General features: G+C 43.8%; 1 protein-coding gene across 1 annotated transcript in view; it reads right to left on the bottom strand.

The window, feature by feature from the left end:
• The window catches only part of HSD11B1 (hydroxysteroid 11-beta dehydrogenase 1), a 95,433-nt gene that overhangs the window by 31,028 nt on the left and 37,146 nt on the right, over positions 1 to 27,259 (bottom strand). The window contains exons 2-5 of the mRNA XM_075540565.1: positions 21,250 to 21,363; positions 20,365 to 20,495; positions 19,234 to 19,345; positions 18,931 to 19,116 (exon numbers count right to left, since the gene is read on the bottom strand). Of these exons, the coding sequence (XP_075396680.1) occupies positions 18,931 to 19,116; positions 19,234 to 19,345; positions 20,365 to 20,495; positions 21,250 to 21,337 (517 nt within the window). The 5' untranslated portion in view covers positions 21,338 to 21,363. The remainder of the gene's footprint in view (positions 1 to 18,930; positions 19,117 to 19,233; positions 19,346 to 20,364; positions 20,496 to 21,249; positions 21,364 to 27,259) is intronic.

Here is a 27,259-nt window from a genome sequence, read left to right as displayed (position 1 = left end):
TGACCCTTGAGAAAGATAATTACGTGTGTGAGTGTGTGAATTTCAAAGTTCATGTGCTTTGTAAGGCGAGTTTCTCTTCTCCAACATAGAGGGAGGATGTCACTCTGCTCCCATTAAAAAAAATCATTTTATTGGGGTCCTGGACAGCTCTTATCACAATCCATCCATCTGTCCATTGTGTCAAGCACATTTGTACATATGTTGTAATTATCATTTTCAAAACATTTTCTTTCTACTTGAACCTTTGGTATAATATGCTCCTCGTTTTTTTTTTCCAACCCCCATGAAGGGGTTATATGTAGATCATTGTGATCAGTTCCCTCCTTCTCCCCCTACTTTCCCTTACCCTCTTGGTATTGCTACTTTCCTGAGGGGTTTATCTGTCCTGAATCCCCCTGTTTCCAGCTCTTATCTGGACCCACGGCCATGTTCTGATCTAGCCAGATTTGTAAAGTAGAATTGGGATCATGATAGTGGGGTTGGGTGGGTGGGGAGCATTCACAAAATAGAGGAAAGTTGTATGTTTCATCTTTGCTGTACTGCACCTGGACTGGTTGAGTTCTTCCTTGTGACACTTCTGTAAGGGGGTGTCTAATTGTCTACAGATGGGTTTTGGGTCTCCACTGGGCACTCCCTTCTTTCACATTGATATGATTTTTGTTCTGGGTCCTTGATGCTTGATATGGGATCCCATCGACACCTCATGATCATACAGGCGGGTATGCATTTTCCATGTGGATTTAAAAATAAAAATACTTTATTGGGGGCTTGTACAACTCTTATTACAGTCCACACATCCATCCATTGTGCCAAGCACATTTGTAATTGGTTGCCATCATCGTTCTTAAAACACTTTCTACTTGAGCCCTTGGTATTAGCTCCTCATTGTTTCCTCTTCCTCCCCCACCTTCCCTCCCTCACAAACCCATAATAGTTTAGAAATTATTATTTTTTCATGTCTTACACTGACCGATGTCTCCCTTCACCCACTTTTCTGTTGTCCATCCCCCAGGGAGGTGGTTATATGTAGATCATTGTGATCATTTCCCCCTTTCTCCATGTGGACTTTGTTGTTTCCCAGCTAGATGGCCGCTTGTTTATCTTCAGGCCTTTAAGACCCCAGATGCTATATCTTTTGATAGCCAGGCACCATCTGCATTTTTCACATTTGACTTGTACCTATTTTGTCTTCAGCGATCGTGTTGGGAAGGTGAGCATCATGGAATGCCAGGTGATTAGAACAAAGTATCCTTGCATTGAGGGAGTACTTGAGTAGAGGTCCAATATCCGTCTGCTACCTTGATACTTAACATATAAATAAATATATATGCATAGAACTATTTCCCTATTGTTACATAAAAATATATTTACATATGTACATGCATTTATTTTGACCCCTATAAATGCCCTTTGCTTCCTAGTTCTTTCCTCTATTTCCTTTTACTTTCCTCTTGTCCCACTATCATTTTTGGTCTTCATTTGGGTTTCAGTAATTCCTCTTGGTCACATTGCCCTTGATCAAGCCCTACTATCTGCTCCCATTTTTAATTCCATATTTGTATACTTATTATTTTTAAGTCATAACTTTAGCAACCAGTTTGAATAAAGCCACATTCTGTTTATACTTTGAATTTAACTACTCGTTGATGTTTATATGATGTTTATACGATAAGAAGATTTTGCCATTTTAATGCAACTTTGTTGGTTTTTCATCCTCTCCACCTTTGCTGATATGGTTTGCTAGTCTACCAAATAGACATTTGCTGCTGAGATAATGTCCCCAATTTAGTCCCTACAGTCCAATTTGGACTTAAAATTTCAAAAAATACAGAAGACCATCAGTTACAGATATGAGAAAACCTAACCAAACAACTAAGAATGAGGCCAAAGGGCAGTAGCTTTAATAGAATAGAGGAATACTGTAATGTTTAAAATCAGGAATGGTTGTATCCTTTCACCATACTTATTCAATCTATATGCTGATCAAATAATCCATGAAGCTGGACTATGAAGAAAAATGTAGCATCAGCATTAGAGAAAGGTTTATTAGCAACCTGTCATATGCAGATGACACAGCCTTGTTGAGTGAAAGCAAGGAGGACCTGAGGCATGTTTTGGAAAAGATAAAAGATTACAGCTTTCAGAAGGGGTTACAATTCCATGTGAAAATTCAAACATCTGGACTAGTAGGCAACATTACGATAAATAGAGAAAAGATTGACGTTGATAAGGATTCACTTTCCTTGGATCCACAATCAATGCTGTGGAAGCAGCAGTCAAAAAATAAAACAATGTGTTTCATTGGGCAAATCTACTGCACAAAATTTCTTTAAATTGTTAAAGAGCAAAAAAATTTGAAGACTGAAGTGCCCTTGACCTAGCCATGGTATTTCAGTCACCTTATATGCATGTGAAAGGTGGATAGTGAACAAGGAAGACTGCAGAGGAATTGATGCATTTGAATTATGGTGTTTGCAAAGAATATTTAAAGCACCATGAGCTGCTAGAATGACTAACAAATCTATCTTGGAAGAAGCACAACCAGACTACCCCTCAGAAGCAAGTATGGCAAGATTGCGTCTTACATATTTCGGACATGGTTTCAGGAGAGATCCGTTCCTGGAAAAGGACATCGTGCTTGGTAAAGTGTAGGGTCAGTGAACAAGAAGACCCTCGACGAGCTAGCGTATCGCAGTGACTATAACCACTGGCTCCAACATGATAACAACCGTGAGACTGATGAGGAGCCATGCAATGTTGTGCTCTTTTGCACAGAGGGTTGCTACGAGCCTGAACCACCTCCATGGCACCTAACAATAACCATCACTCAACTACTTCCAAATAAGAAACCAAAATGAAATAAAATTTTTAAAAGCCCTATTCAGAATAGCAAACAGTGGAAACACTGAAATGCCCATAGGTAGAAGAATGGATAAGTAAACTAGTATGTGCCTACAATGGATTACTATGCACCATGGATGGATTTGAGCACACTATACTCAGTGGAGTCAGACAATAACAAAAAGACAAATATAGTATGAGACCACTGATATAAAAAATAAAGAAAATGTTTCATACCCAAAGAAACACATTCTAATGGTTATCACTGGTGAGACAGGAAGGAAGAGGTGGGGAAGCAATAGGTAAAGAATAGATGGGTGTTCACTTGGGTGAGGGGGGAGATAATATCCTAGTAGAGGGAGCTTGCGGGGAAAAGTTGGGGGCAGTGGGTTGGGAACCAGGGCAAGTCATTGAGTGTGATCAGTCGTCTAAGTTGTTGAATGCAAAAGTGAGGATCTGATATGCACCCCCCCCTTAATTCCCAATAAAAATTTAAAATCTTTAAAATTTTTACATTATTTCTACAAACTATTTGTAAGTAGTAAATGTTATTGGTAAGTCGGCAAACTAATTATTCAATTAGGTAAATTTGCTCTTGATCAAGTGAATATTCAGTGATGATATGGAAATTATAAGCAAAATCTTGGCTGAGATTTGTATTTAGATAGATTCAAGGTGGAAAGGTGTCTTGTAATCTAAATTAGGACTCTATCTTTCTGTAAAAATCTTTGCTTTAGGCACAGATAACTGAACATGATTGTATTAAATTTTGATCCCATTAGTACAGTTAGGAGTTTTGGTGACACAGTTAGTTAAGAAGTTGGTAATGAATGGAGAGGTCAGAGGTTGGACTTCATCATCTACTCTAGGGGAGAAAGATGTGTCAGTCTGTTTCTGCAAAGATTTCTTTTTGGAAATCTTTGGGGGAAGTTCTGCTCTGCCTATATGGTCTTTCTGAGTCAGAATGAACTCCACAACATTGGATTTCACTTGCTTTGGGGAAGTTCACAACCTCATTGATGTTTGGTACACACTGATTAGTAAGGAAATGCCTGTGTGTGCAGGAACTTTGAAAATTTCAGCAGAGCTATCTATATTAGACATTCTTCACACATCTCAAAATAATATACAATTGCAATAAATGGTTCATTCAAAGAATTGTTCTTTGGCAGAGGTATAACTATATTATGGCAGGTATAATATATGACCTAGATGCCATTTGAAGAGAGGGATCTACTGAGAAGTTTCTATTAACCCTGTATGGCTACTGTCTTTCCTTAAATAAGACAGATATTCAGAAGCATGGGGAGAGAGGGAAAAAGGGGGGCCACATGCTCCTGGGTGTAAATCCATGGGGGCACCAGATGAGACACCAATGATATACCAGTGGCACAAAGTTGAAGGGCCCCTGGGGTTTGTGAGGTCCAGGTGTAGTGTGGCAGGGGCTAGACCAAACCCAGGGATACATATGGTAGCCAACTAAAAAGGAGGTGGGGGAAAGGAAAAAAGAAGACGTGCATAGTGAGGGCTTGGGGCACTCACCCACCCAAGAGGAGGGTATTGTTTATATCTCCACAGGAAAGAGGGACCAGACTTAAACCCTGTGCTCCAAGACATGACTACAACCAATAGAGAGGTCTGAGGGGCCGGCCTCAATCCCAACTGTGTGGACAACGCCTGCCCCACCTCTGCCTTCCCACAGAAGAATTCACTTCAGAGGACAGCACTGAAGCTACAGCTCAGGGAAAGGGACATGTCTGATCCGAGCACACAGGAGCAAATGAAGGGGGAGGAAGAGAGAGTGGAGCACATCCTTGTCCACCAAGTCTTGAGGACGATATTCCCACTCAGAGCAGCCAAAGCACAGAGAGGACCATAGGGCCAGCCCCACTATGAGACATGATGTCCCTCACTGACCTATATCTTTTACAAGAGACAACACTGGAGACACGGTGTGGGAATTGCGCCTGATCTGAACCCACCACACTGAGGCAAAACATTAAGGGTGTGCAACAGAACAGCAAGGGGAACAGAGCAATGAAGTCCCCAGGAGATACCAAAAATAAACTTTGGGGCCAGAGTGTAGCACTCCATCAGACTCTACCGGAAAACACCAAAAAGTCAACAAACAGACCTTGAACTATTTACCGGCTTTTCTTTCTTTCTTTTTTTTTTGGTCGTTGGTTTGTTGTTTTCTTTTGATCTTTCTTGATTTTTGTGTGTGCATGTTAGTATCTCTGCATGTCTATATAGATAAGATAAGTGGACAAACAATCGAGAGGAGAAAACAACAGAACCGATGGTTTGGGGGGGGGGCTTAGAGAAGGGGAGGCAGGGGAAAGGAAAAGGGGTTTTAACAAACCCAGGGACAAGGGAACAACAAATGATCCAAAATATGTGGAGAGGAGGGTGCAGGAGGCCTGGTAGGGCTTGATCAAGGGCAATGTAACCGAGAGGAATTACTGAAACCCAAATGAAGGCTGGGCATGATAGTGGGGCAAGAGGAAAATAAAAGGAAATAGATGAAAGAACTAGGAGGCAAAGGGCATTTATAGAGGTCTAAACATAGGCATGTATATATGTAAATATATATAGCTGTTGATGGGGAAATATATCTATGTGCATATATGTATATGTTGAGTATTAAGGTAGCAGATGGACATTGGGCATCTATTCAAATACTTGTTCAATGCAAGAATACTCTATTCTATTAAACTGGCATTCTATGATGCTCACCTTTCCAAAATCATTGCTGAAGACAAAGTGGGTGCATAAGCAAATGTGGTGAAGAAAACTGATGGTGCCTCACTATCAAAAGATGTAGCATCTAGGGTCTTAAAGGCTTGAAGATAAACAAGCAGCCATCTAGCTGAGAAGCAAAAAAGCCCACATAGAAGAAGCACACCAGCCTGTGTGATCACGAGGTGTCGATAGGATCAGGTATCAGTCACCAAAGAACAAAATATCATATCATTGTGAATGAGGGGGAGTATGGAGTGGAGACCCAAAGCACAACTGTCGGCAATTGGACATCCCCTTACGGAAGGGTCATGGGGAGGAGGTGAGCCATTCAGGGTGTAGTATAGCAATGATGAAATACACAGCTTACTCTAGTTCTTTAATGCTTCCTCCTCCCCACTATCATGATCCTAATTCGGCTAGACCAGAGGCTGTCCACTGGTACAGATAAGAGCTGGAAACATAGGGAATCCAGGACAGATATGCAAACCCCTCAGGACTATTATTGAGAGTAGTGATACCAGGAGGGTAAGGGTAAGGTGAGGGAGGAGGAGGCAACCGATCACAAGGATTTACATATAAAACCCCTCTTTGGAGGATGGACAACAGAAAAGTGGGTGAAGGGAGATATTGGTCAGTGTAAGACATGAAAAAAAAATTCTAAATTATCAAGTGTGAGGGAGGGAGCATGGCGGAGGGAGGGGATAAACACATTCCTAGAAAGTGTTCTAGGAATGATGATGGTAACAAATGTACAAATGTGTTTGACATAATGGATGTATGTATGGATTGTGATAAGTTGTATAAGCCCCCAATAAAAGGATTTTAAATAAATAAATTGGGCATGGGGTGGGGGGAGAAAGGAACCTAAGTCAGACAACTGGGGAAGGGAGGAGGGAGGGACATTTCTGTTGACCCATCACCATCAATATCTATTAATCATGAAATTGGGTGACGGGTGCGGGTATGATTTTGCCCAGACACTGATTACCCTCAGTAAAACCAAAACCAAACCAAACCAAACAGACCCCACTATCACTGAGTTGATTCTGACTTCTAGAATCCCTACGCAGATTTATTTATATCTTTATGAGAGCAGAGCGTTCCATCGTTCTCTGGCAGAGCAGCTGGCGGCTTTGAATCACAGGCCTCATGGTGAGCAGCACGAGGGTTCTCACACGGCACCACCAGGCTCCTTGTTGTGCCCCTGCTTTGCGGAGAATTAATGTGTGAGATCTTATCCACTCTCAAGTAATCATTAAAGGACTTGAGAGTTAAGGCTGAGATATAGATAAATGTTATCTTAATATAATAAAGGCCAAATACTCGATAGAATGGTGGGGTTTGAAGGAGTGGAGGGTTGTAGGGTGGACGAAGACTCTTGGCAGATTAATCTTTGCCAAGTGAGCTCTCTGACTTTGAAAAATAATAGCAGACAAAATAAACCAGAAAGAGTAATACTGTGTGATGTCACCTAGGGTCAAATCTGCTTTCCTCTCTTCCACCCTCCCCCCCAAACCCCACTCTTACGCAGTTCATGGCAGTACCAAATCTCACTGCTGTGCATGATCTCAGTTTGAGATCCTGCTCTCCCAGTAGCTCTCATCGGGAGCTCGGTTGCTGTTGTTGATTGGCGCCCTGGAGTCAGTTTCAACTCGTAGCGACCCAACTCAGAAGGAAACACTGCCGGGTCCTGTGCCGTCCTCACGAGAGTTCTTATGTTTGAGCCTGTTGTTTCAGCCACTCATCTCATCCAGGGCCTTCCTCTTTTTCACCACTCCTCTGCTTTACCAAGCATGCTGTCCTTCTTCAGGGACGGGTCTCTCTTGACAATATGTCCAAAGTACTTGAGGCAAAGTGAGAACAGTGCAACTTAAATGGGGCATTTTCAGTTGTCATGCACTTTGCCAAAGGAGTCTAGCCAAAGCCAAGGGAGCTCGATGTCCTACAATGTGTCAGACAGCCCCCCCATAACGAAGACCCGTCCCTCTGCAAAACTCCAACTGTATCTGCAGTAAGAATCTCTGACTTAAAAGCCTAGACACAGAAAGCAAACAGGGAGGGAAAATGCCACCCTGGGTCGACAGCATTAACATTGACACTAGCAAACCATTCCATCAGGGAGTGTATCAACAGTTGTGTTGGTCAGAGTAGCAGAGGTGAATAAACAGTCCTGACTTTTAGAAGTATGCCGCCTAGTGACTATGGGGAGCAATGATGCATTTCATCCCATCTAAGATGCTGCCGAGGAGCCCTGGTGGCACAATGGTTAAGCACTCAGCTGCTAACCCAAAAGCAGGCAGTTGGAACTTACCCAGAACCTCCGCAGGAAAAAGACCTGTGACCGGCTTCCTCATATGTACCCCATGCCAGTTGTACAGGCAGCTCCACTCTTTTCACAGGAGGGTGCTATGAATTGGACTTCAACTGGGTCGCACACAGCAACATGGGGCAAGATGCCAACAGCCTTGGGGGGTGAGGGTAGAGCTAAGACGGCAAACTAGCAAGACCTGATAAACCATGGGAAACAGATGCTAATCTAAGGACGAAGTGTTTCAAGCAAAAAGGTAAAGAAGTAGATCAAACACTGACAACGAAAGTGGTGAACACAGAGAGTGGGGGCTTTGGGTTATAGGACAGCTTCACGGAATTCCCGATAAGTCAGAGGCAGATGTACGCAAACTTGAAGCGAAGCGAAGCAAGCAGAACAAAAGGTAGATGTAAGGAAGGAAAGTGGGCTAGGCTTCCAGAGAGGTGGGAGGCCACAAAACAGGGAGGGAAAAAGTAGATACAGAGAGTACCACTCACCCACAGTGGTACACTGTTGGCAGGGTAGAGGAACCATGCAGTGGGGACAGCTTGTGAGGTAGAGGTGAAAACTCTGGCTTCTGGCCTTTCTCCTGTGTAGGGTTGGGACAGGAACCAGGTGAAAAGTTGCACTTACCCAGGAGTGCAATGGTGACCATGCCAGAGACTGGTGCTTTCTCCCACTTAAATTGTGCATCCCCTGGGACCAGAAGTATGCCCAACATTCCTGGTGTCTAGTAACACTGAGCCTCCCCCACTTGATGGCATGCCTGAAACCCACTCTCACCCCACCCCCACCCCAGCTTCCTTGGTCATTCTGGTCTCTTAGTGGCCTACACATGCTTTTGAAGATAAGAGTTATAGGCCCATCACCTCTGTGATTGGCAAGGTGTGCTCCCATGGGTTGATCACAGTGTGCCTGTAACCTCCAGGGTTGGTGGTGCTGCATTTCCTTCACTTCTGTCTTCAGAACTGGTGGAGAGTTATTGACCTTGATCCCATACCACGTTGTCTATTCTCTTACATTTTTTTGTTTTCTTTCTTCCTTTCTCTCTCTCTCTCTCTGTCATCATCATCTTTCTCTCCATGAGTCAGTGACTACATTCCATTCACCATGCTTGTCAACCCGCCCACTGTGGAAATGCCACTCCTAACTTTAGCACCACTGAATGGATGACATACAGCAGTCAACACTTTCCCAGACCACTCTCATCTGCCCAACTAGTGAGCAGAGACTCATGTTCACACCTTCATCCATGACCAAAATTCATCTGAAGACAAGAAGTGAACACCCAGTGCTGTCAAAGTGGCAGAGTAGCACACTTAGCCTAGCCATCTGGATACATGCATGCAAAACAAAACAAAAAATCAGGGTGAAGCAAGTCAACATACAATTAACAAAAAATTACAATAGCACCGTAAAGTCTTGGATACAAAATACAACTTCAAGTCATACATACACACACCAAAAAAAGACAAGATGGTTTAAGCAAGTGCCCAAAATGCAGGGAGAGAAAACCTCCCAGAGGGAGAAGTAATAATGGAACCACTTGATAAGAAATTAAAAATAATTATATATAGGGTATTTAAATATATATTAGATAACATATAATATAATATGATATACATGTATATACAATAAATCAAGGAGAACAAAGAAAAACAAATAAATTATAAATAACAACAAAAACACAGACAAAATTCTAGAATTCAGAAAAACAATACAAGAACAGACAAAATAAACAGATAATTAGACACCATACCAAAACAGCAGCTAGAAATCCAGAAGATGAACACTGAAATTTCAGAACTAGATAATGCTGAGAGTAAAAGAGGACAGTTGCATCAGTGGATGATGAAATCAGTAAAAATGAAGACAAATCTCTTATTACCAATGTGTTATAGAAATAATTAGAAAAAAGACTGAATAAAGAGGATGAAGAATTATATGGAATACCATCAAGAGGAATAAATTATGGAAGTTAAAATTCCAGAACAGGAAGAGACAAAAACAACAACAAAACACCTATAGCGAATTGGGAAGGACAGCCTGGGCATACTGAGGGGACATGGGCCTCAGGGTTGGGGGGGGGCATAAGGTTTCCCTGCATTCCTTGTTTGTAATAGGCCCCCCCCATAGGAAGATGCCCCAGGAGGAGGATTATTAGGGAGGTCTTGCCTGCACCTCATTCCTATCAGCCCCAGGATTGGACTAGTGTTGGCCCACCCACTTCCTTGGCTGTTTTATGTCTGTAATGAAATATGTTAAAATAAAGTCATCATGTAAAGTAAAAAACAACCCCCACAGAGAGCACTGCTGATTTATTGGCAGAAAATTTCCCTAATATCATGAAAGATGAAAAGATATATATTTAAGAAGCTCAATGAACACCAAATAGGATAGACCTCAATAGTCACCAAGACCTTTCACAATCAAGTTTTTCAAAACCAAGGACAAAGAATGAATCCTGAAAGGAGGTCTGGAAAAAGTAAATGAGATCTACAAAGGAAAATCAATAAGAATATATTCTGGTTTTGCCAAGGGCTCAAGTAGAAAGAAAATGTTTTGAAAATGATGACGGCAACAAATGTACAGATGTGCTTGACACAGTGGGTAGATGTATGGATTGTGATAAGAGTTGTATGAGCCCCTAATAAAATGATTTATAAAAGAAAGAAAGAAAGAAAGAATATATTCTGGTTTTCGGCAGAAAGCCTGCAGACAAGAAGACAGTGGGATGACATATAAAAACCTGAAAGAAGACAATTGGAAGCCAAGAATTACATATTCAACAAAATTATCCCTTTGATACAATAGTGAAATTATATCATTTCCAGACAAATGGAAACTAAAAACAGTTATAAAAACCAGGTAACTTGAAAGAAATGCTCGAGGGTGCCTGATGGACAGAGAGACAGCAGCAAACAGCAAACATTACCTGTAACCCAACATAGGTAAAGAATTTTCAATATATTGTGCAGGACTGAAAACAGAGTGCCAGAGACATCAGTCTCCAAGTGACAACAACTATAAAACAAAAAGAGGGAACTGGAACTTCCAGATGAAGAAGTCGAAATTCTATCAAGATAGAACAGACTGTTTTCAATGGGAAGATAATAGTAAATTATTGTATAACCACAAAAACATTAAGTATCTTATAGCCAAAATTAAAAAGAAAATCACGAGGGCTCTGTAAACACACAATCAGGAGCAATGAAGGAAATGAAAAGAAAACATGTAAACAAAATGAATTCACAGAAAATTATATGAAACAACATATCAGCATTACAAAACAAACAAAATCAAAACAAACAAACAAACAAATACAAACCTTAACAGAATGGAAACAAGAAATAGACAAGTCCACAATAATAGAAGACTTTCAAATGCCACTTTTGATAATGGAAAGCACAACTAGAAAGAAACAATAAAGATATGGAAAATACAAACAATAGAATCAACTCGTCCTCGTATACATAATAAACTAAAGAGTTTCAACATACACGTATGTCCGAATATGCACATCTGTCTGTGTCTATGATATACACATGTCTGTGTATATGTCTATATCTCTTTATATGTATATATATATTCTCTACCAGCAACAGTATGGTCTATATTCTTCTCTGTCACACAAGGAACATTCTGCAGAGTTGATCATCTGTTGGATCACAAATCAAGCCCCAGTAAATGGAAAAACATTGAAAAAGAATAAGGCATCTTTTCAAAAAATGCCATCTGTCACTGGGTGGTGCAAATGGTTGAAGTGCTTGGCTGCTAACTGAAGGCTTGAGTTATGAATCTACCCAGAGGCAGCTCAGAAGGAAGGCCTGGCAATCTACTTCTGAAAGACTATCGAAAGATCCAGGGAGCGCAGCATCTTCTGGCTCAAATATCTGTGAGTCAGAGTCCACCCTATGGCACCTGCTTTGTTTTCGGAGCTGCTATCAGCTGTGAGACATCATTATCTGTGTACCAAGTAACAACAACATGCCAATGGAACCATTATCCACCCCGTGGAAGTTTTGCTCTATACTTGTTGAAAAAACTTGTTTAGACTTTCATAGAGAGAGTTTTTGTGTGCTTGTTAATCATGGATCACTGCTGTGAATTCCTGAAATCACGTTCATTTGTCATTTTCCTCCATATGCCATCCTTTGTGCCCTCAGCAGTGTTAGTGACACGGCATTTCTATGTATGCTCTATCCCCCCTCCGTGTTGCTGGAATGTGACTGAATGTGGATTTTGCAATCAACGAAGTACATCATCACAACTATGCCCTTCTGGTTTCTTTGAGTCCACTCTTACCGAGCAATATTATAGTGATTAATTTGGATTCTTATATACAAGGCACTTGGATGATCCAGAAAGACAAAAGCTTGTATGCAGTAGCAATTTTTAGAAACAATAGTCCAGAAGATAATTGTATTAGACGGCCTACCATTGCCTTCCAACTATGATGCTGGCGAAGACTGTTGAGAGTACCACAGACCGCCGAAAGAACAAAGAGATTTGTCTTGGAAGGCGCACAGCCAGAGTGCTCCTTAGAGGCTGCCTCTCATGTACTTTCCACATGTTAGCAGGAGAGACCCATCCCTGGAGAAGGGCATCATGCTTGGTAAAGTGGAGGGGCAGTGAAACAGAGGAAAGCCAGAAATGAGCTGGATCGACTAAGTGGCTGCAACCTAAGAACAAGTGTCGAGGATGACGGAGGACTGGGAAGTGTCCTTCTGTTGTGCATACTGTTGCTGTTCATCAGAACCAACTCAAAGTTACCTAACAACAACCACATTGCTTAAGTTGTGCTTCAGCATAAGTAAGTGCTTCAAGTCATCTTCAGTTTTAACAAGATGGATCGTCTATGTATCACAGGGTATTGGTGACTCTTTTTCCAATGCTGATGTATTTTTCTTCATATAGTCTAGTTTCTTGGGTTATTTTTTCAGCCTAAAGTTTGCCCAAAACAAGTATGGCTTGAAGCATTTATGGATGAGGTCAAAGAGTATATATAACCTTTAGTATGAATTACAACTGAATATGAAGAAGACAAAAATCCTCAAAACTAGACTGATATACACCATCCTGATAAATTGAGATTAAAATTGAAGTTATCAATGATTCCATTCGGTGTGGAGTAACACTCATTGTTGATGGAAGCAACAGTTAGAAAACAAGATGAAGTATTGTATGGAGAATTGGATGTATCTTTTGAAAAAGACCTCTTTACATTTTTAGAAAGCAAAGATGTCACTTTGGTAACTAACGTGCCTGTGACCCAAGCTTTTCATAGGTGTGTGAAAGCCGGCTAATGTAAAGTGAAGACACAAGACAAACATGCATTGACAGTGTGGTGCTGGGACAGAATCCTCAATATACTGTGGACTGCCAGAAGAACAAGCAAACCAAGAGTTAGAAGAAATACAACCGGCATGTTTCTTAGCGTGGCTCCGAAGAGCTTAATTGCTAGATAAGGACATCATGGTTGGTAGAGAGTCAGTTAAAACAAGAGGCATACTCAATAATATGGGTTTATATGAGACCAACACACACACTGATGCCCATGAAGATGGCTCAGTCGCAGACAGTGTCTTGATCTGTTTTACATAAGGCCACTATGAACAGAGCCAACTCTGTGACAATTAACTGCAACAACATGTGTGTCTATATATACACATATATGCTAGGGAACCCTGGACATGTAGTGATTAAACAATGGGCTGGGTTCCAAATGGTCAGCAGTTCAAAACCATCAGCAGCTCCTCAGAAGAAAGACGAGCTTTCTAATCCCATAAACGGTTACAGTCTGAGAAACCCACAAGGGGTCACTGAGAGTCAGCATCCACTCCATAGTAGTGAGTTTGAGTATATATTCATACACTGACACATATATAGTGCACATACATCAACTTTTATAGTCGTAGAAACATTAAAAAAATTATCGCGGGCATTTATCTTTCTATGATTTTTTCCCTTCTATTTTAAATCTTTTATGAGAAGTTTGTTTAAAAAATTATTTGCTTGTTGTGCATTCTTGTTTTGAATATAATTTTATTTATGTGCTTTTCTTATTTCTTGCTGAGAAATTCAAAAGCCAAATTAGAAACATAAGCACAGCATCTATTATTGAGTCTCATTTTTATACATTTGTGTGTTTTCTTCCCTTTAAGACCCAATGTCCTATTTGGCACCCTGATGGCATGGTGGATTAAGTATTGGCCTAGTAACCGTAAGGTGACTCAAAGTCATCAATGGGAGGACATGAGGCTGGGGATGTGGCATTTTGATGGCAGTGGGTTTAAAAAAAACACGTCTATTTATATATTTTCAAAGAAAGTGTATTTTCCATAAGCTTTCTCTCAAACTTCTTGGTGAATAAATATATAGGCATATAAGCTATATGTTCAACATGGCAGTAGAACCCACCTATCTTCATGCAGAAGAACACTCGAAGGATACTTATGGTCTAGGAGGGGCAGCTGCCTTCTTAAGCTCCATTCAGGAGGAACCACAGAAGCAGTGGTTGTCGTGTCTAATTCTTCCTCTCCTACCTTTCCCATCAAGTTCCCACCTCTTCTATTCTGCTTTTGGGAAAGATACAGCATTGAATGCTTAGATAAGCCCTCGCAAATTCTGCCTCAACCCCCACCCACAAGAAATTTCTTGAATTAAAGCAACAATGACCCCTGGAAGTTGTATGCCCTGGTGGTTGACTATTACTCCGATCCTCTTGGCACTCCTACAGGCATCGTAGATGACACATCCATGTACACACACATAACTCACCTCCACATATTTCAACGCCACGGTAAATCTAAATTCCTCTGTTCATGTGCACAAACACTTCCACTCACTGTGGAGGTGGCATTTACTAAAAATTATATAAGAATTCATCTTTTCTTAGAAAAATTAAGACTATTCGGGCAAGGGATAAAGTTCCCTTTACACTGTAGTTCCTAGGCTGCTTTCCATTTAGGACTTTGAGCTCCCTCCCCATTGCTTCCCAAGAATTTCCATACATTGAGGCACTGGCCAACCATTTGGAAAGCAGTGGGTAGCCCAGAGCTGGGAGCAGGGATGAGATTAACATCTGTCTGTTCTTTTCTTTGTATAAACAACATTGTGGATATTCCATATGCCGTTAGTTGATACATGTAGTTGAAAAACCTGTTGGTTCCTCCCCCTTTCCCTCTTAATCTTGGATTCTTGAAATAGATTTAGACCACACAGGCAGTCCTCACCGGACAAACCGGTTCAGGTCCAACAAGTGACTTCATTAGTTCATCTGAGAGTTCTTACAGAAGCATTGCCTTTGGAGGTATTACTTCCTCAAGTAGGAATCAATTCAATTGGCAACAGGCTTAAAAAAAACAAAGACTTAGCTCACTAAGGGCCTGAAATACTGCACATTTACATTAAAAAATAGTAAGGAGCGTTGCTTGAATGAGTAAACCAGAAATGGAGTATTTTTGGATAAGGCTTAAAAATAATCTATTTATTTTGGATATTGATTTATTAAAAAGAAAGATTTACTTGGAGAAAGAGAAGTAGGCATCCAGCAACGCTTAAGGATCTTCCAAGGCATTCTAGGCAGTCAGAGATTAATTGCCGAGTTATTTTATGCCTTTTGACGCGTTTTCATGAAACCCGTCTTTCATTATTTTTAGTTTCACTTAAAAGTATGACTTACATTTTTCTTGGTCCAGAAGAATTACTATGCCGACAGAGGCTTGTTTGGAGTGCTTAGGACTTGTATTATTCTTATTCTTATTAGTATCACCAATAGAGCCAAAGAGAGATTTTTGAAAGTAGTTTACTGAATAAAAGAGGAGAGGAAGAGGAAATGTTTAAGCCACTCTGTTGAGTACTGAAAAAAGACTGTCAGATGAGGTGCAATTAAAGCAATTCAGAGAAAAGGAACAGAGTGGAGACAGGCTCTGCCTGAGGCTTCCTGGAGAAGCAGTGGAAGAGGGAAGCCGCAGCAGCAGCATCAAGAACTCTGTTCTCGCCGTGGCAGGTAGCTGATGTGGTGGCCACATTGTGGGGTTCTCAAAGCCAGAGAGCCCAGGCATGGCATAGGCTTTACTTTTATGTAATTGAATCCTGGTCAAGAAGACCCTTTTTAACTAATGGGAGAGAAATCCTTTCCAGATGTTTCCAATTGTTCCCTGCCCAATCCACTGATTTTTCTTTTCAATCGAATTCAAGTATTAATATCTCTGTCTCAGTGGTTCCGTAAACACCACGCAGGCATTCTCTTTTCCCTTCTTCTTCATCTCCTACTGTTCCCTGACGGAAGGGATGTGCTTTTGTGAAGAACGTTGGATGTGAGTGAGAGTGGGTCTGTGTGGGGTGGGGTGGGGGGGTGATCGACTGGAGGGGGGTGGGCTTTCTCCTAGTCTCAATGTGCTTCTTGGCACAGGAGAGACTGCCAGTTGTTTACCAACAACAATGTCTTACAGACCCTCTGATGTTTAGCTTTGTACATGACCACTTTAAACAACGAGCCGCTGGAAGACTCCTGGTAACACAGAGGTTAAGTGCTTGCTTGCTAACGGAGAGGTTGGTGGCTCAAACCTCACAACCACCACACAGGAGAAACATGTGGCAGTCTGCTTTCAAAAAGATCCAGAGCCTTGGGGGCCCAGATCTACTCTGCCCTCCAGAGTCACTACGAGTCATCAACTGGATGGCAATGACTCAGGTGGCCACTGGATATGAGCAAGAGCAGTGTAACCAACTTTCAAGTTAAGTTATTGCCTCCTTTTCTCCTCTCCACTGTCTCTGCTGAAATCCACACAGAACGATGAGCCCTCTTGGACATGAACATGAGGACACCGCTCCAGGAATGGCAGTGCTAAGACCGAGGAGTCTGAGTCCTCCAGCAACCTCACGTCACAGAAACAGCGGCTGTAGTAGCCTTGCACATCCTACCCTAGGCTGTTGTATGAAGGAAAAGGCATTTTTGATTTGTTTAAAACCATCGTAAGTGTGGGTCTCTGTTATAGCAACTGAACTTATATTCAAACTAATACGTCGGGGAAGGAGGAGACACAGACATGCAGGCTCACACACACATGCAGGCTCCATCAGCAGGTCCCAAACCAAACAAAAGGTGCTGCCCAATGGATGTAGAAAGAGTTTCCCAGAAAAGCCATTGCTGCCCCTGTTGATGCCCGTGATGATGCTGAGCCTTTGTCGAGCACATTGACTGCTACCAGACAGGAGCACACATTTCCTTGGCAAGGCCATTCAATACCTGAAAATGCATTGGGGAAACAAGCACCTGTCACTGAATTCCAATAAACAGTGGGTGCATTCCCTGGAAGGGTGACGAACTTTTACCACGCCCCCCCAACACTCTTTGGCTTACCTCAGGACCAATTTGAGGGTTTATCTCATGTGTCCATGGAATGTTTGTGGAATGCAGACTTTACAGAGGAAGGATTCATGAGCGTGATTACACATGCAGTTCAAAAAGAATATGTCACAGAACAGAGACTGTTCTTTACTTAGCGGGAGAAACCTGCATCTTGCAAGTTCCCAGCCACACTTCAGAGCAAACAAGCTGAACCCTCCCAGCTTCAGGAACACTCGACACAAGGAACAGAAATCCAACTAGACTCTCATCTCCCGGGAGTCTACAGAAAATACAAAGTGGCATTTGATAGGTGCAGAAGTCATGTGGACACAGAGGTTATTGGAATTTCATCATGACCTTGGGCTTCTAGGGTAAACAGCCTCCTTCTGAGTGTACCCAGCTTGTGGGAGCATTATTGACATGCCAGCTCCTCAGCCAGAGGTGAAGCGCATCTTAGGGTGGATGTTATTGAATCCACTGAAATCAGGAAAACTGATCTGAAGGTTTTGGCTGATGTCCTTGGATGGATTGGGGATGTGCCCAGCACCCTCCCACTCAGTATGCATCCGGAAGCTTTCTCTTCCTTTCAGCCCAGAGAGAGGCTGTGTCTGGGAGGGGTTGGGAGTCTGTGTTGTCTGGAAGCACGGGGATGCATATCAATCACTCCGTTGGCTGGTCCAGCGCAAGATGAACTGCCCTTTTTACCCCACCACCATTCAGACCTTTCCCCAGGCTGACAATAGAGCTCTTTACAACACCGATGGAGTTATTAGACACCATAATGACCACTTCACACAGGACAGTGCCTGGGGCTATTTGTTTTCTTATTGCCAGGAATCACACTGAAAAGGCTACTTTGGTGCCCTGTGTTCTAGGCACCTGCAGCCAGATCCTTCCAAAAATAGTGGAGCCAAAAAGAGAGATAAAATCGCTCTCCTGGACTTCTGCTGATATGGGCCTAGAAATCCCTCAAGCAAAAACTCTCTGGCTGTTCTATGACCTTAGGGACCGCACCTGATCCCACATAGCCCTCTGCACACCACCTCTCCAGTTGGTTCTTTATATTGGGTTTGTAATGTCGCCAGTTCAAAATCTGGAAGACACTCAAAAGATAGGTAGATCTAATAACATGCCTCCAGTTGCTGCTCGTTTCATTTGCCTTGGCTTCTCTCACGTACCAAGCAACTCTATGATGATAAAGCTGTGCCCTTTCTAGCGTTACCTTACTGGTCGACCACTCTTGGTCACAGAGGGTGACCAGGTCTTAGGATGAGGACAGGCTGAGCCTCTAGCTGTCTTTCAATGTCCATCCGGTCTCCTATTTGCCAATCACAAGCCACCAGGCTTCTGGTGGGCGCTATCACGCCGAACTGTTTCTCTCACTTACTCTCAAGCACTGTCTACTCCACCAACCATGACAAATTCCTGTTTGTTTTGGTTTCATAGTCCCACTTGTTCTTAATAGTCTCTCTTTTACTGAGCATGCATGCCCCTCACTGAATCCCTATACTCAAATCTTTACTTCGTATCTCTTACTGAGAAGGTGGATGAGCAAGAAGATGCATTCATCAGCTCTGTCTAAATACCGCTGCGAACATTGCAAGTTCCTATTTTACTCCGTGTTACGTCTCTTCATGGAAATGGATAAACAATGGCATGTTTGCTAGTCCTACCTTCCACTCACCAGCGAGTGAAGAGACCACAACAATGCTTCCAGTGCTCCGCTTCAGCATGGGCAAGGCGGCTACACTCAGGACCACATAACTGAGGAAGTTGACTTCCATGCTTTTGCGCACGTGGTGGATCTCATTATTAAACAATTTCATTGACGTGTTGGTGATGTGGTTGAGAATGAGCATGTCAAGCCCCCCTGCAAAAGATGGCTGTGTTGAGAGACACCCTCTGGGGTTGGCACCGTCCCTCCCCGAAGCTCCCTGGGGACTGACTGAGAAGGCAGTCAGGGGAAGAGGAAGGAGCAGCAGCTTACCCATGAGCTTCCCTGCTTGGACAACGAATTGTTCTGCGAAGTTCATGTCCTCCATGGTGCCAGCAATGGAGTGTGCAGAGGCTGCCCCCAGCTCTAGGCAATGGGATACCACCTGCAGGGACACAACAGCAGCAACGTTGGCCTTGGTTTTGGCGAAAGACCGTTGGGTACATTCTCTGAAGTAATTGTGCTTTAAGCAAGAGGCCACTCCCAACCCTCTCTTGATAAGAAATGGTAGGAGTGCTAGTGTGTATGTGTGTGTGTGTGTGTGGGGGGGGTGTATGTAGGGGGAGGCAGGGGTGTTGCTGAATAAAACTACCCAATCATTGTCCTGTCTGAAATACTTTCTGGCACCAGGTGGGGGTGTAAATAGATAAATTATCACTATGTTGGGAATTATGCCCATGATTTAAAGTGCTAGGCTTTTGTGAATATATATCCCTGAACATGTTAAAGATAGGGGAAGGCCTTTGTATGTGTGTAACACTAAGGAGGTAGGTGTTTCGCATCCTTGTGTTTGTGAGTCTGAGGGGATGAGAGGGAGCTGGCGTGGGCATGAGGATACATATTCATGCGCACCTACTGGCATTTGGGTGTCTGGATGCATACCTACATACCTACATATCTATGGTTACATGTGCAAATGCGCATGGATAAGCATGCCTATGACCATACATATAGCCCAAGAGCTTTGTGTCTGCATATGTGGTATAGATTTGTGTAGGAGAGTAAACACCCAAATGTATATATTTATATACCTGTGAGGTTTGAGCCTGTATATGAGAGGACACATTTAAATATATGTATATGAGAATATGTGTAGGTAGACCTATAAGTGGTCCTGGTGATGTTGTGGGTTATGAGTTGACCTGCTAGCCACAAGGTCAGCAACTCAAAACCACTAGCCACTCCGAGGGAGAAAGATGAGGATTTCCACTCTCATAAAGAGTTAGTCTCATAAACCCACAGGGGCAGCTCTACCCTGACTTACGGGGTTACTGTGAGTCACAATCCACTCACGGCTGTGAGTCTGAGTTTGGTAGACAGTGCCTACCTCTGCATGCCCGTGCGTATCCATCAGAACACATATCGCTCGTGAGAGCAGGTATGTTTGTGGCACACACCCCTCACCTTCTGTAGAGTTTCTTCTGACCTCGCGGTAACCACCACGTGGGCTCCCATCTTCGACAGCTGGTAGGCTATCTCCTCTCCAATCCCCTTGCTGGCCCCTGTGATAATCACTTTCTTTCCTTGGAGCATTTCTGGGGAACGCCAAAAGAAAGTGAGGACTGTACCCAACTTGGCAGCCCCGGTCCCTCCCCCACCCCCTCCCCCCACCCGGCATGGGCAGCTGTCTTTGGATGTGTCACTTTAAGGTCTATGGCCATCAATAAACTAGTCTCAAAGTGCAGCCAACCTTGGAAGGCAGCTGCTGGGGGTGTTTAGCTGGGTTGCTCAAAGCCAGCCAGGCCTCCTTGCTGCTCTTTCTGAAACCCCCCGGGGGCAGAATTTACAAGCAGAAAGCTAGAGGGCACATGGTCCAGGCATTCTAGATGTACCCAGCTTGTTATCTTTTCTTTTCCAATTCAGAGAAACATTTTAAGAACAGTCAAGAACACACGTGTCCATAGAGATTCCTCACTCACTTCCCTTCAGCTGTCAAGTCTGTTCAGCTTCCCACTCGCTGTATCAGTCTCTCCACTGAGCCAATGACCGGGCTGCGCTCGGCGTTTTGGAATGACCCTCATTTTTGTAGAGCGCTTACAACCGCGTTCCATGCAGGGCGCCAAAGAAAGCCTGGCCTATTTGGCAAGTGTTTGACTACACGATCCCCCTCCCCACATCCCTCCTGTTCCTAGCCTATGCTGGAGGACACAGGAAGACAGTACCAACTCAGGGCCCCCTCTGTATTTTTAAGCAACTTTGGAGGTCAGGACCTCATTTCATTCCTCAGGAATACTCCAGAACCCCCGTGTTTCAAACCTATGCCTCCAAAATGAGTCACATGGCACTTACCTGGCCTGAATTCATCATGTGCAGAATAGAAGAAGTAGGCCAAGAGGAGTCCCCCAATGGGGAGGAGATATTTTTTCACAAAAGCCATCGGGCAGGGACCTGGCTCGCAGAACCCTGTAGGACACACAGAGAGACCCTACAGAGCTTTCTACAACCTCCGAGGCAGGCAGCAGCCTCAGAATTGTGACATCAGGGACGGGGGAGGCTGGAGTAGTCTCAGGCAGAGCTAGCCAATTTCCCTGTCAGAGCAGCGATTGCCTTTGGGTGGGATCCCATTCGTCCCTGGCAGCCTGTGTGGTGGATTTCATAATGGACAATGTTTACTCCATTTCATTGAGCAAGAGGAGACTTCCAGATGGCCAAGCTCATGACTGTACAAGACTAGATTCCAGAGCATCTCTGCGAGAAGCCCATCTCCTCTTAACACCACTTATGCCAGGGATCAACGGCCTTTTAAAAGGGATATGTCAGAGACGGGAGCGAGGGAGCGTGCGTGTGGGACTTCCTAGGGAATGTGAGTAATAGCACCGGGAGCCAAATCCAAACCAAAGCCTACTTTCGCCCGCCCCCTCCCGGCCCCCACACCCTCCCCGTCCCCCAGTCAGAAGCAATTAAAAATAACAGCAGAAACCAGCAAAATAAACTCATGGGAAAACAAAACCAAACCCGAGCAACATCTTGGAAAACATTCATATGAGAAAGCAGACGCATCCTATAAGCCCCGCACTCCAGGTGAATGAAAATGGACTACAACATCAAAGGGGGGCTGTAAGCCAGCCAGAATCCAGATGACAGGAAACCGAAGACCGACCGGGTCAAGGTTCTCAGGCAAGTGCAACGGAACGGATACTTACTGCTCTCACGGAGAAGAGAGAGGAGCTAAGAAGTGCTCCAAGATGCTACACTATTAAACTGTGTCTTGTGAATGCAGTGCAGAAACAAGAAACACCGAGAGGATTCGAGACAGATGCAAGGGTAGACCCATTGCAGAAGAAAGAGCACCAGTACAGCAGGAGAGAAACTTGCCTGGGAAGCACATATCCCAGCCCAGGCTAGATCTAGTGACAGAGGACAGGATGGGGACCTTCCAGCAGCCCACTGGCCTCCAGCTCATTCTGAGGTAGAAAGCCACTGAAATGTGACACCAGGAATGGGATTAGTGATGTGGAGCAGGGACCAGGCTGAGGGGAAAGCACTCACTGAAGTGTGCTTCAGAGCAAGGGACATGAATGATACCATGCAGAGATGGAACGGTTTGCCGACAGAGACCACTCCTGAGAAGCTCCACTGCTAGAAAACCATGCATATCTGACAACGGTTGAAACTAGATAGATGTCAAAGTTCATGGAGAACAGAAGAAAGAAAAAGAAATTCCAGTGGAAAGTTAGATGACAGGAATCCAAGAGAGATGTAATTTTTTTTGAGAGATGTAATTTTATTAAAAAACAAAACAAAAACCAATGTATGTTACTGACTGAACTTGGAGAAAGTCTGCTCTCTAGGACTTTCTTCCGAGACCCGGACTCCCACTTTTGGACTAGCTGCTGATTGGGTGGCCCGGACCCACCAACAGGCCCTCCTCCTTATGTAATGCTTGACTCTGTATCATAAAAACACAGTAAGCAGCGAAAAGCTGCTGAGAAATATGAGGATTCTAAATGGGCATACTCAGGAAGATAATTAACTGACAAAAAGAAACAAAACATTGTAAAGTTCACTACATTAAATGTATAAATTTTTTACAAAAGCAAAACTAACTGATGCACTTGCCTGAGAACCTTGACCCGGTCAGTCTTCGGTTTCCTGTCATCTGGATTCTGGCTGGCTTACAGCCCCCCTTTGATGTTGTAGTCCATTTTCATTCACCTGGAGTGCGGGGCTTATAGGATGCGTCTGCTTTCTCATATGAATGTTTTCCAAGATGTTGCTCGGGTTTGGTTTTCTTCCCTTGAGTTTATTTTGCTGTTTTCTGCTGTTATTTTAATTGCTTCTGACTGGGAGGACTAGGGGGGCGGGGGAGCAGAGGCAGGGTGTGTGCGGAGAGCAGGCTTTGGTTTGGATTTGGCACCCGGTGCTATTTCCCACATTCCCTCAGAAGTCCCACACACACGCTCCCTTGCTCCTGTCTCTGACATTTCCCTTTTAAAAGGCGTTGATCCCTGGTGTGAGTGGTGCCAAGAGGAAGATAGGCTTCTCTCAGAGATGCTCCGGAATCTCGTGAGTCAGAGTTCACAGGAGTGGGGCAAGGGTGCAGTGACAAGACAAGAGGATAGCATTTTGCGAGAAAAAGCACGTCACGAAGTCATTACATCCGCGGTTCTCCAGCATTTTGGTCTCGGGATCTCTTTAGCCTTCCGAAAAGTACTGATGGCCTTGGAGAACTTTCATGTATGCAGACAAAATGTTATTGTGTTCACAGTACTTTAATACTCATGTCTGAATACATTGGTAATGATATTCATGCGCTAGAAAGGAAGACAGAAACATTTAAATGCCAGGACACATAAGCCCTCAGGCCATTAACAATCAAACGGATGCAGTCATACATGCCCTGTGACCTCTAGAAACTCAGTGAGGGAATGTACAGTCATAGGGCAAACCATGTTTTAATAAGGAAAAGGGGTTTGACCTTTCCAACTCCCAAGGGAGGACCCATGGGAAGCACATCTTGACTGTGGTGTGGACTAGAAACCCAGTGCCCTGCCTGCCCCAAGTTCACATGCCTCACTCCCACATTGGCTCACAAGCTTCTGGAGGACATGGACTCTGTCATTTTCACCCTTGTCTCGCCATTTCCCCATAGCCCTGTCTCCACATCGCCTTTCAACAAGCTTTCGTGTTGTAATGCTTCCAAGGTGGTGCAGTAATGAGAAGATTGCGGCTTTCTTAGGTACCAGTTGTCATTAAGTCAATCAAGTGGCACGGTGCTCCGTGGGAGTTTCAATGGTTGATATCTGGTGAGTAGCTCGCCAGGACTTTTCTCCTAGGCACTGGTGGGTGGCTTCCAACCTCCAACCTTCCCGTTAGCACCTGGGCCCATTAACCCTTTGCATCACCCAGGTTGCTCAATTTCATATGCAGAAATCCCCTGGGATTCAGTATAGGGGTGCGGACAGGTCTCCATCCAATTCCAGTTGTTCTCATGGCATTAAGAAATAAGGATGAGAGGGTTCAAAAAGTTTGTGGGAAAATGACATAGAAAGATAATGAGATATTTCACGGACCTTTGGAAGGCCCCCCTGCCTACTAATGAAAAAAGAAATCAAACTGTTTCACCTAGCATTTGCTTCAACCCAGATTTTCCGCAATTACGGTTTTTTCCACTGCCATAGCAACGGGGCTAGCTGTTCACTCGGCTTCACGGGCCGGGCCCTCCTTTGAAATGAATAGTCCGTCTCCATTTAAAGCCTGCTTTCAGAGACTATCACAGAAGAGAGGAAACACACCTGGCAGTTTTCAAACACCCATAGCGAGGGCTCCTCAGAGACCAGCCAGGAATTCTCTCCCGACGTGATTGTGTCAACTTGAATCAGCGGAGCCCGGAAAAACCAATGTTGTGGGATCTCCGAGATGAATGGACAAAGGACTCACGAGAGGGGTCAGTTCTAGGAGGACTGGGGCACAGCTGCTGAGGCGATTCTGACCCAGGGGCGCCCACAGGATGGAGTAAGACTGTGCCCTAGGAGCGGACAGCCTCATTTTGCTCCCAAGGACTGCACTGGCCTTTCGTGAAGCAGCTGCGTGCGTCCCCCCTGTGCCCCGCTGAGGGCACCGAGGAGGGCTCACTCTGGGCATTCCCGCTGAGTCTGACTCGTAGGGTTTCCAGGCTGTACATCTATAGGAGACCCAGCCTCCTCTTTCTCTCTCAGAGCAGCTGGTGGGTTTGAAGTGCCATCCACACTTCACCGCTGGGCCACCAGACTCCTTGGAGGGCTGATGGGAGGTGACCGAACCTTCAAGAGAAGTATCCAAAGGGGAATGGCTGTGCATTTGGCAGATTCTTTTCTGTCCCTACCCTTTGCTCCCCGCACCTTTCTTTACCTCCTAGTATTGCTGCTCTCCTTATTGGTCCTGGGGGTTTCTCTGTCCTGGATTCCCTGTGTTGTGAGCTCTTATCTGTAGCAGTGTAAATGTCCTGGTTTCACCAGATTTGTAAGCTAGAATTGGGGTCATGATAGTGCGGGAGTGGATGGGAGAAAGCATTAAAAAACTCGAGGAAGGTTGTGTTTTGTCGGTGCTATACTGCACCCTGATGGGCTTGTCTCTTCCTTCTGGCCCTTATGGCAGGGGGTGTCCAATTGACTATTGATGGTCTTTGGGTCTCCACTCTGCTCTCCCCCTCATTCCCATTGATACGATTTTTTTGTTTTGTTTTGTGTCTTTGATGCCTGACACCTGATCCCATCAACACTTCATAATTACATAGGCTGGTGTGCTTCTTCCATGTGGGCTTTGTTGCCTCTGAGCTAGATGGCTGCTTGTTTATCTTGTGTTGGGGTTGGAAAAGGCACATCTGCAGGACCATGTCCCCAGTGCTGTCCCTCTTAGTGTTATGTGTCAGTGAGGGATGTCATTGTGTCTTGTGGTGGGGCTGGCTCTGTGATCTGCTCTGTGCATTCACTGCTCTAAGCTGGAATATTGTCCTCGGGGCTTGGTGGGTGAGATGTGTTCCACTCTCTCGCCTTCCCTCTTCGTTTTGTGCTGCAGATTTACTCAGTGCAGTGCATCCTTGAACTTGATCGCTGCCTCCATGAGCACACTGATTGTGGATCTAAGCAAGATAAAATCCTTGACAACTTCCATCTTTTTTCCATTTCTCATGATGCTACCTATTGGCCCAGTGGTGAGGAGTTTTGTTGCTTTATAATGAGTTGTAATCCATACCGAAGGTTGCAATCCCTGATCTTCATCAGCAAGTACTTCGGGGTCTCCTCACTTTCTGCAAGCAACATCATGCCATCTGCATTTCTTCCAATAAGATTTCCTCCAGTCCTGATGACCCATTCTTCTTTATCTAATCCAGTTTCTTTCATTATTTGCTCAGCATTCAGATTAAATAAATCGGTGAGTGGAAATAACCCTGATACTCACCTTTCCTGACTTTAGCCCATGCAGCGTTCCCTTGTTCTGTTCCCACAATTGCCTCTTGATCCATGGTTAGGTTCCTCATGAACACACTGTAGTGTTCTGGGATTCCCAGTGTTCTCATGTCTATCTATTAGAGATTGTTGTGATCCACACAGTTAAATGCATTGGCATAGTCAATGAAACACAAGTAGACAATTTTCTTGTATGCTCTTTCTGCAACCAAGCTCTATCTGACATCATTAGTGATATCCCTTGTTCTACAGTCTCTTTGAATCTGGCCTGACCCTCTGTCAGTTTTCTGTCAATGTACTGCTGCAACTGTTGTTGGATGATCTTCAGTACAAATTTATGTGTGTGATATCCATGATATTGTTCTATAATTTGTGCATCCTGCTTGGGCAACTTTATTTGGAATGGGTTCAAATATGGACTTTTCCAGTCAGTTGATCAAGTAGCTGTCTTCCAAATCTCTTGTCGTAGACAAGTGTCTGTTCCCAGTGATTTATTTCAATTGGTTTTCCATCAATTCCTGGAAGCTTGTTTTTGGCTAATGCTTTCAGTGCAGCTTGATTGTCTTCTTTCAGTACCATTGCTTCTTGCTCTTATGCTGTCTCCTGAAATGGTGGAATGTTGACTAATTCTTTTTGTCACGGTGACTCTGCATTTTTCAATCTTCTTTTTATGCTTCCCGCATCATTCAGTAGTTTTTCAAGATTTCCAGTCAAGGCTTGAATATTTTCTTGAGTTCTTTCAGTTTCAGATATGCTCATAGAAACTCCAGCCTGCCATCCGTGGGAGTGCTGTACACCACACAAGGTAGCTGGGGTAAAGATCTACACTGCACTGCGCTGCTGAGGAAACCTCTGTCAGACCTCTAAGGCGATCTTGTCAACTAGGGCAATTTTCTGCCCAGCACCACTGG

This window comes from Tenrec ecaudatus, chromosome 1 (genome assembly GCF_050624435.1).
Source record: "Tenrec ecaudatus isolate mTenEca1 chromosome 1, mTenEca1.hap1, whole genome shotgun sequence".
In the NCBI taxonomy this organism is placed as follows: domain Eukaryota; kingdom Metazoa; phylum Chordata; class Mammalia; order Afrosoricida; family Tenrecidae; genus Tenrec; species Tenrec ecaudatus.
This window is presented reverse-complemented; position numbering and strand designations above follow the sequence as displayed.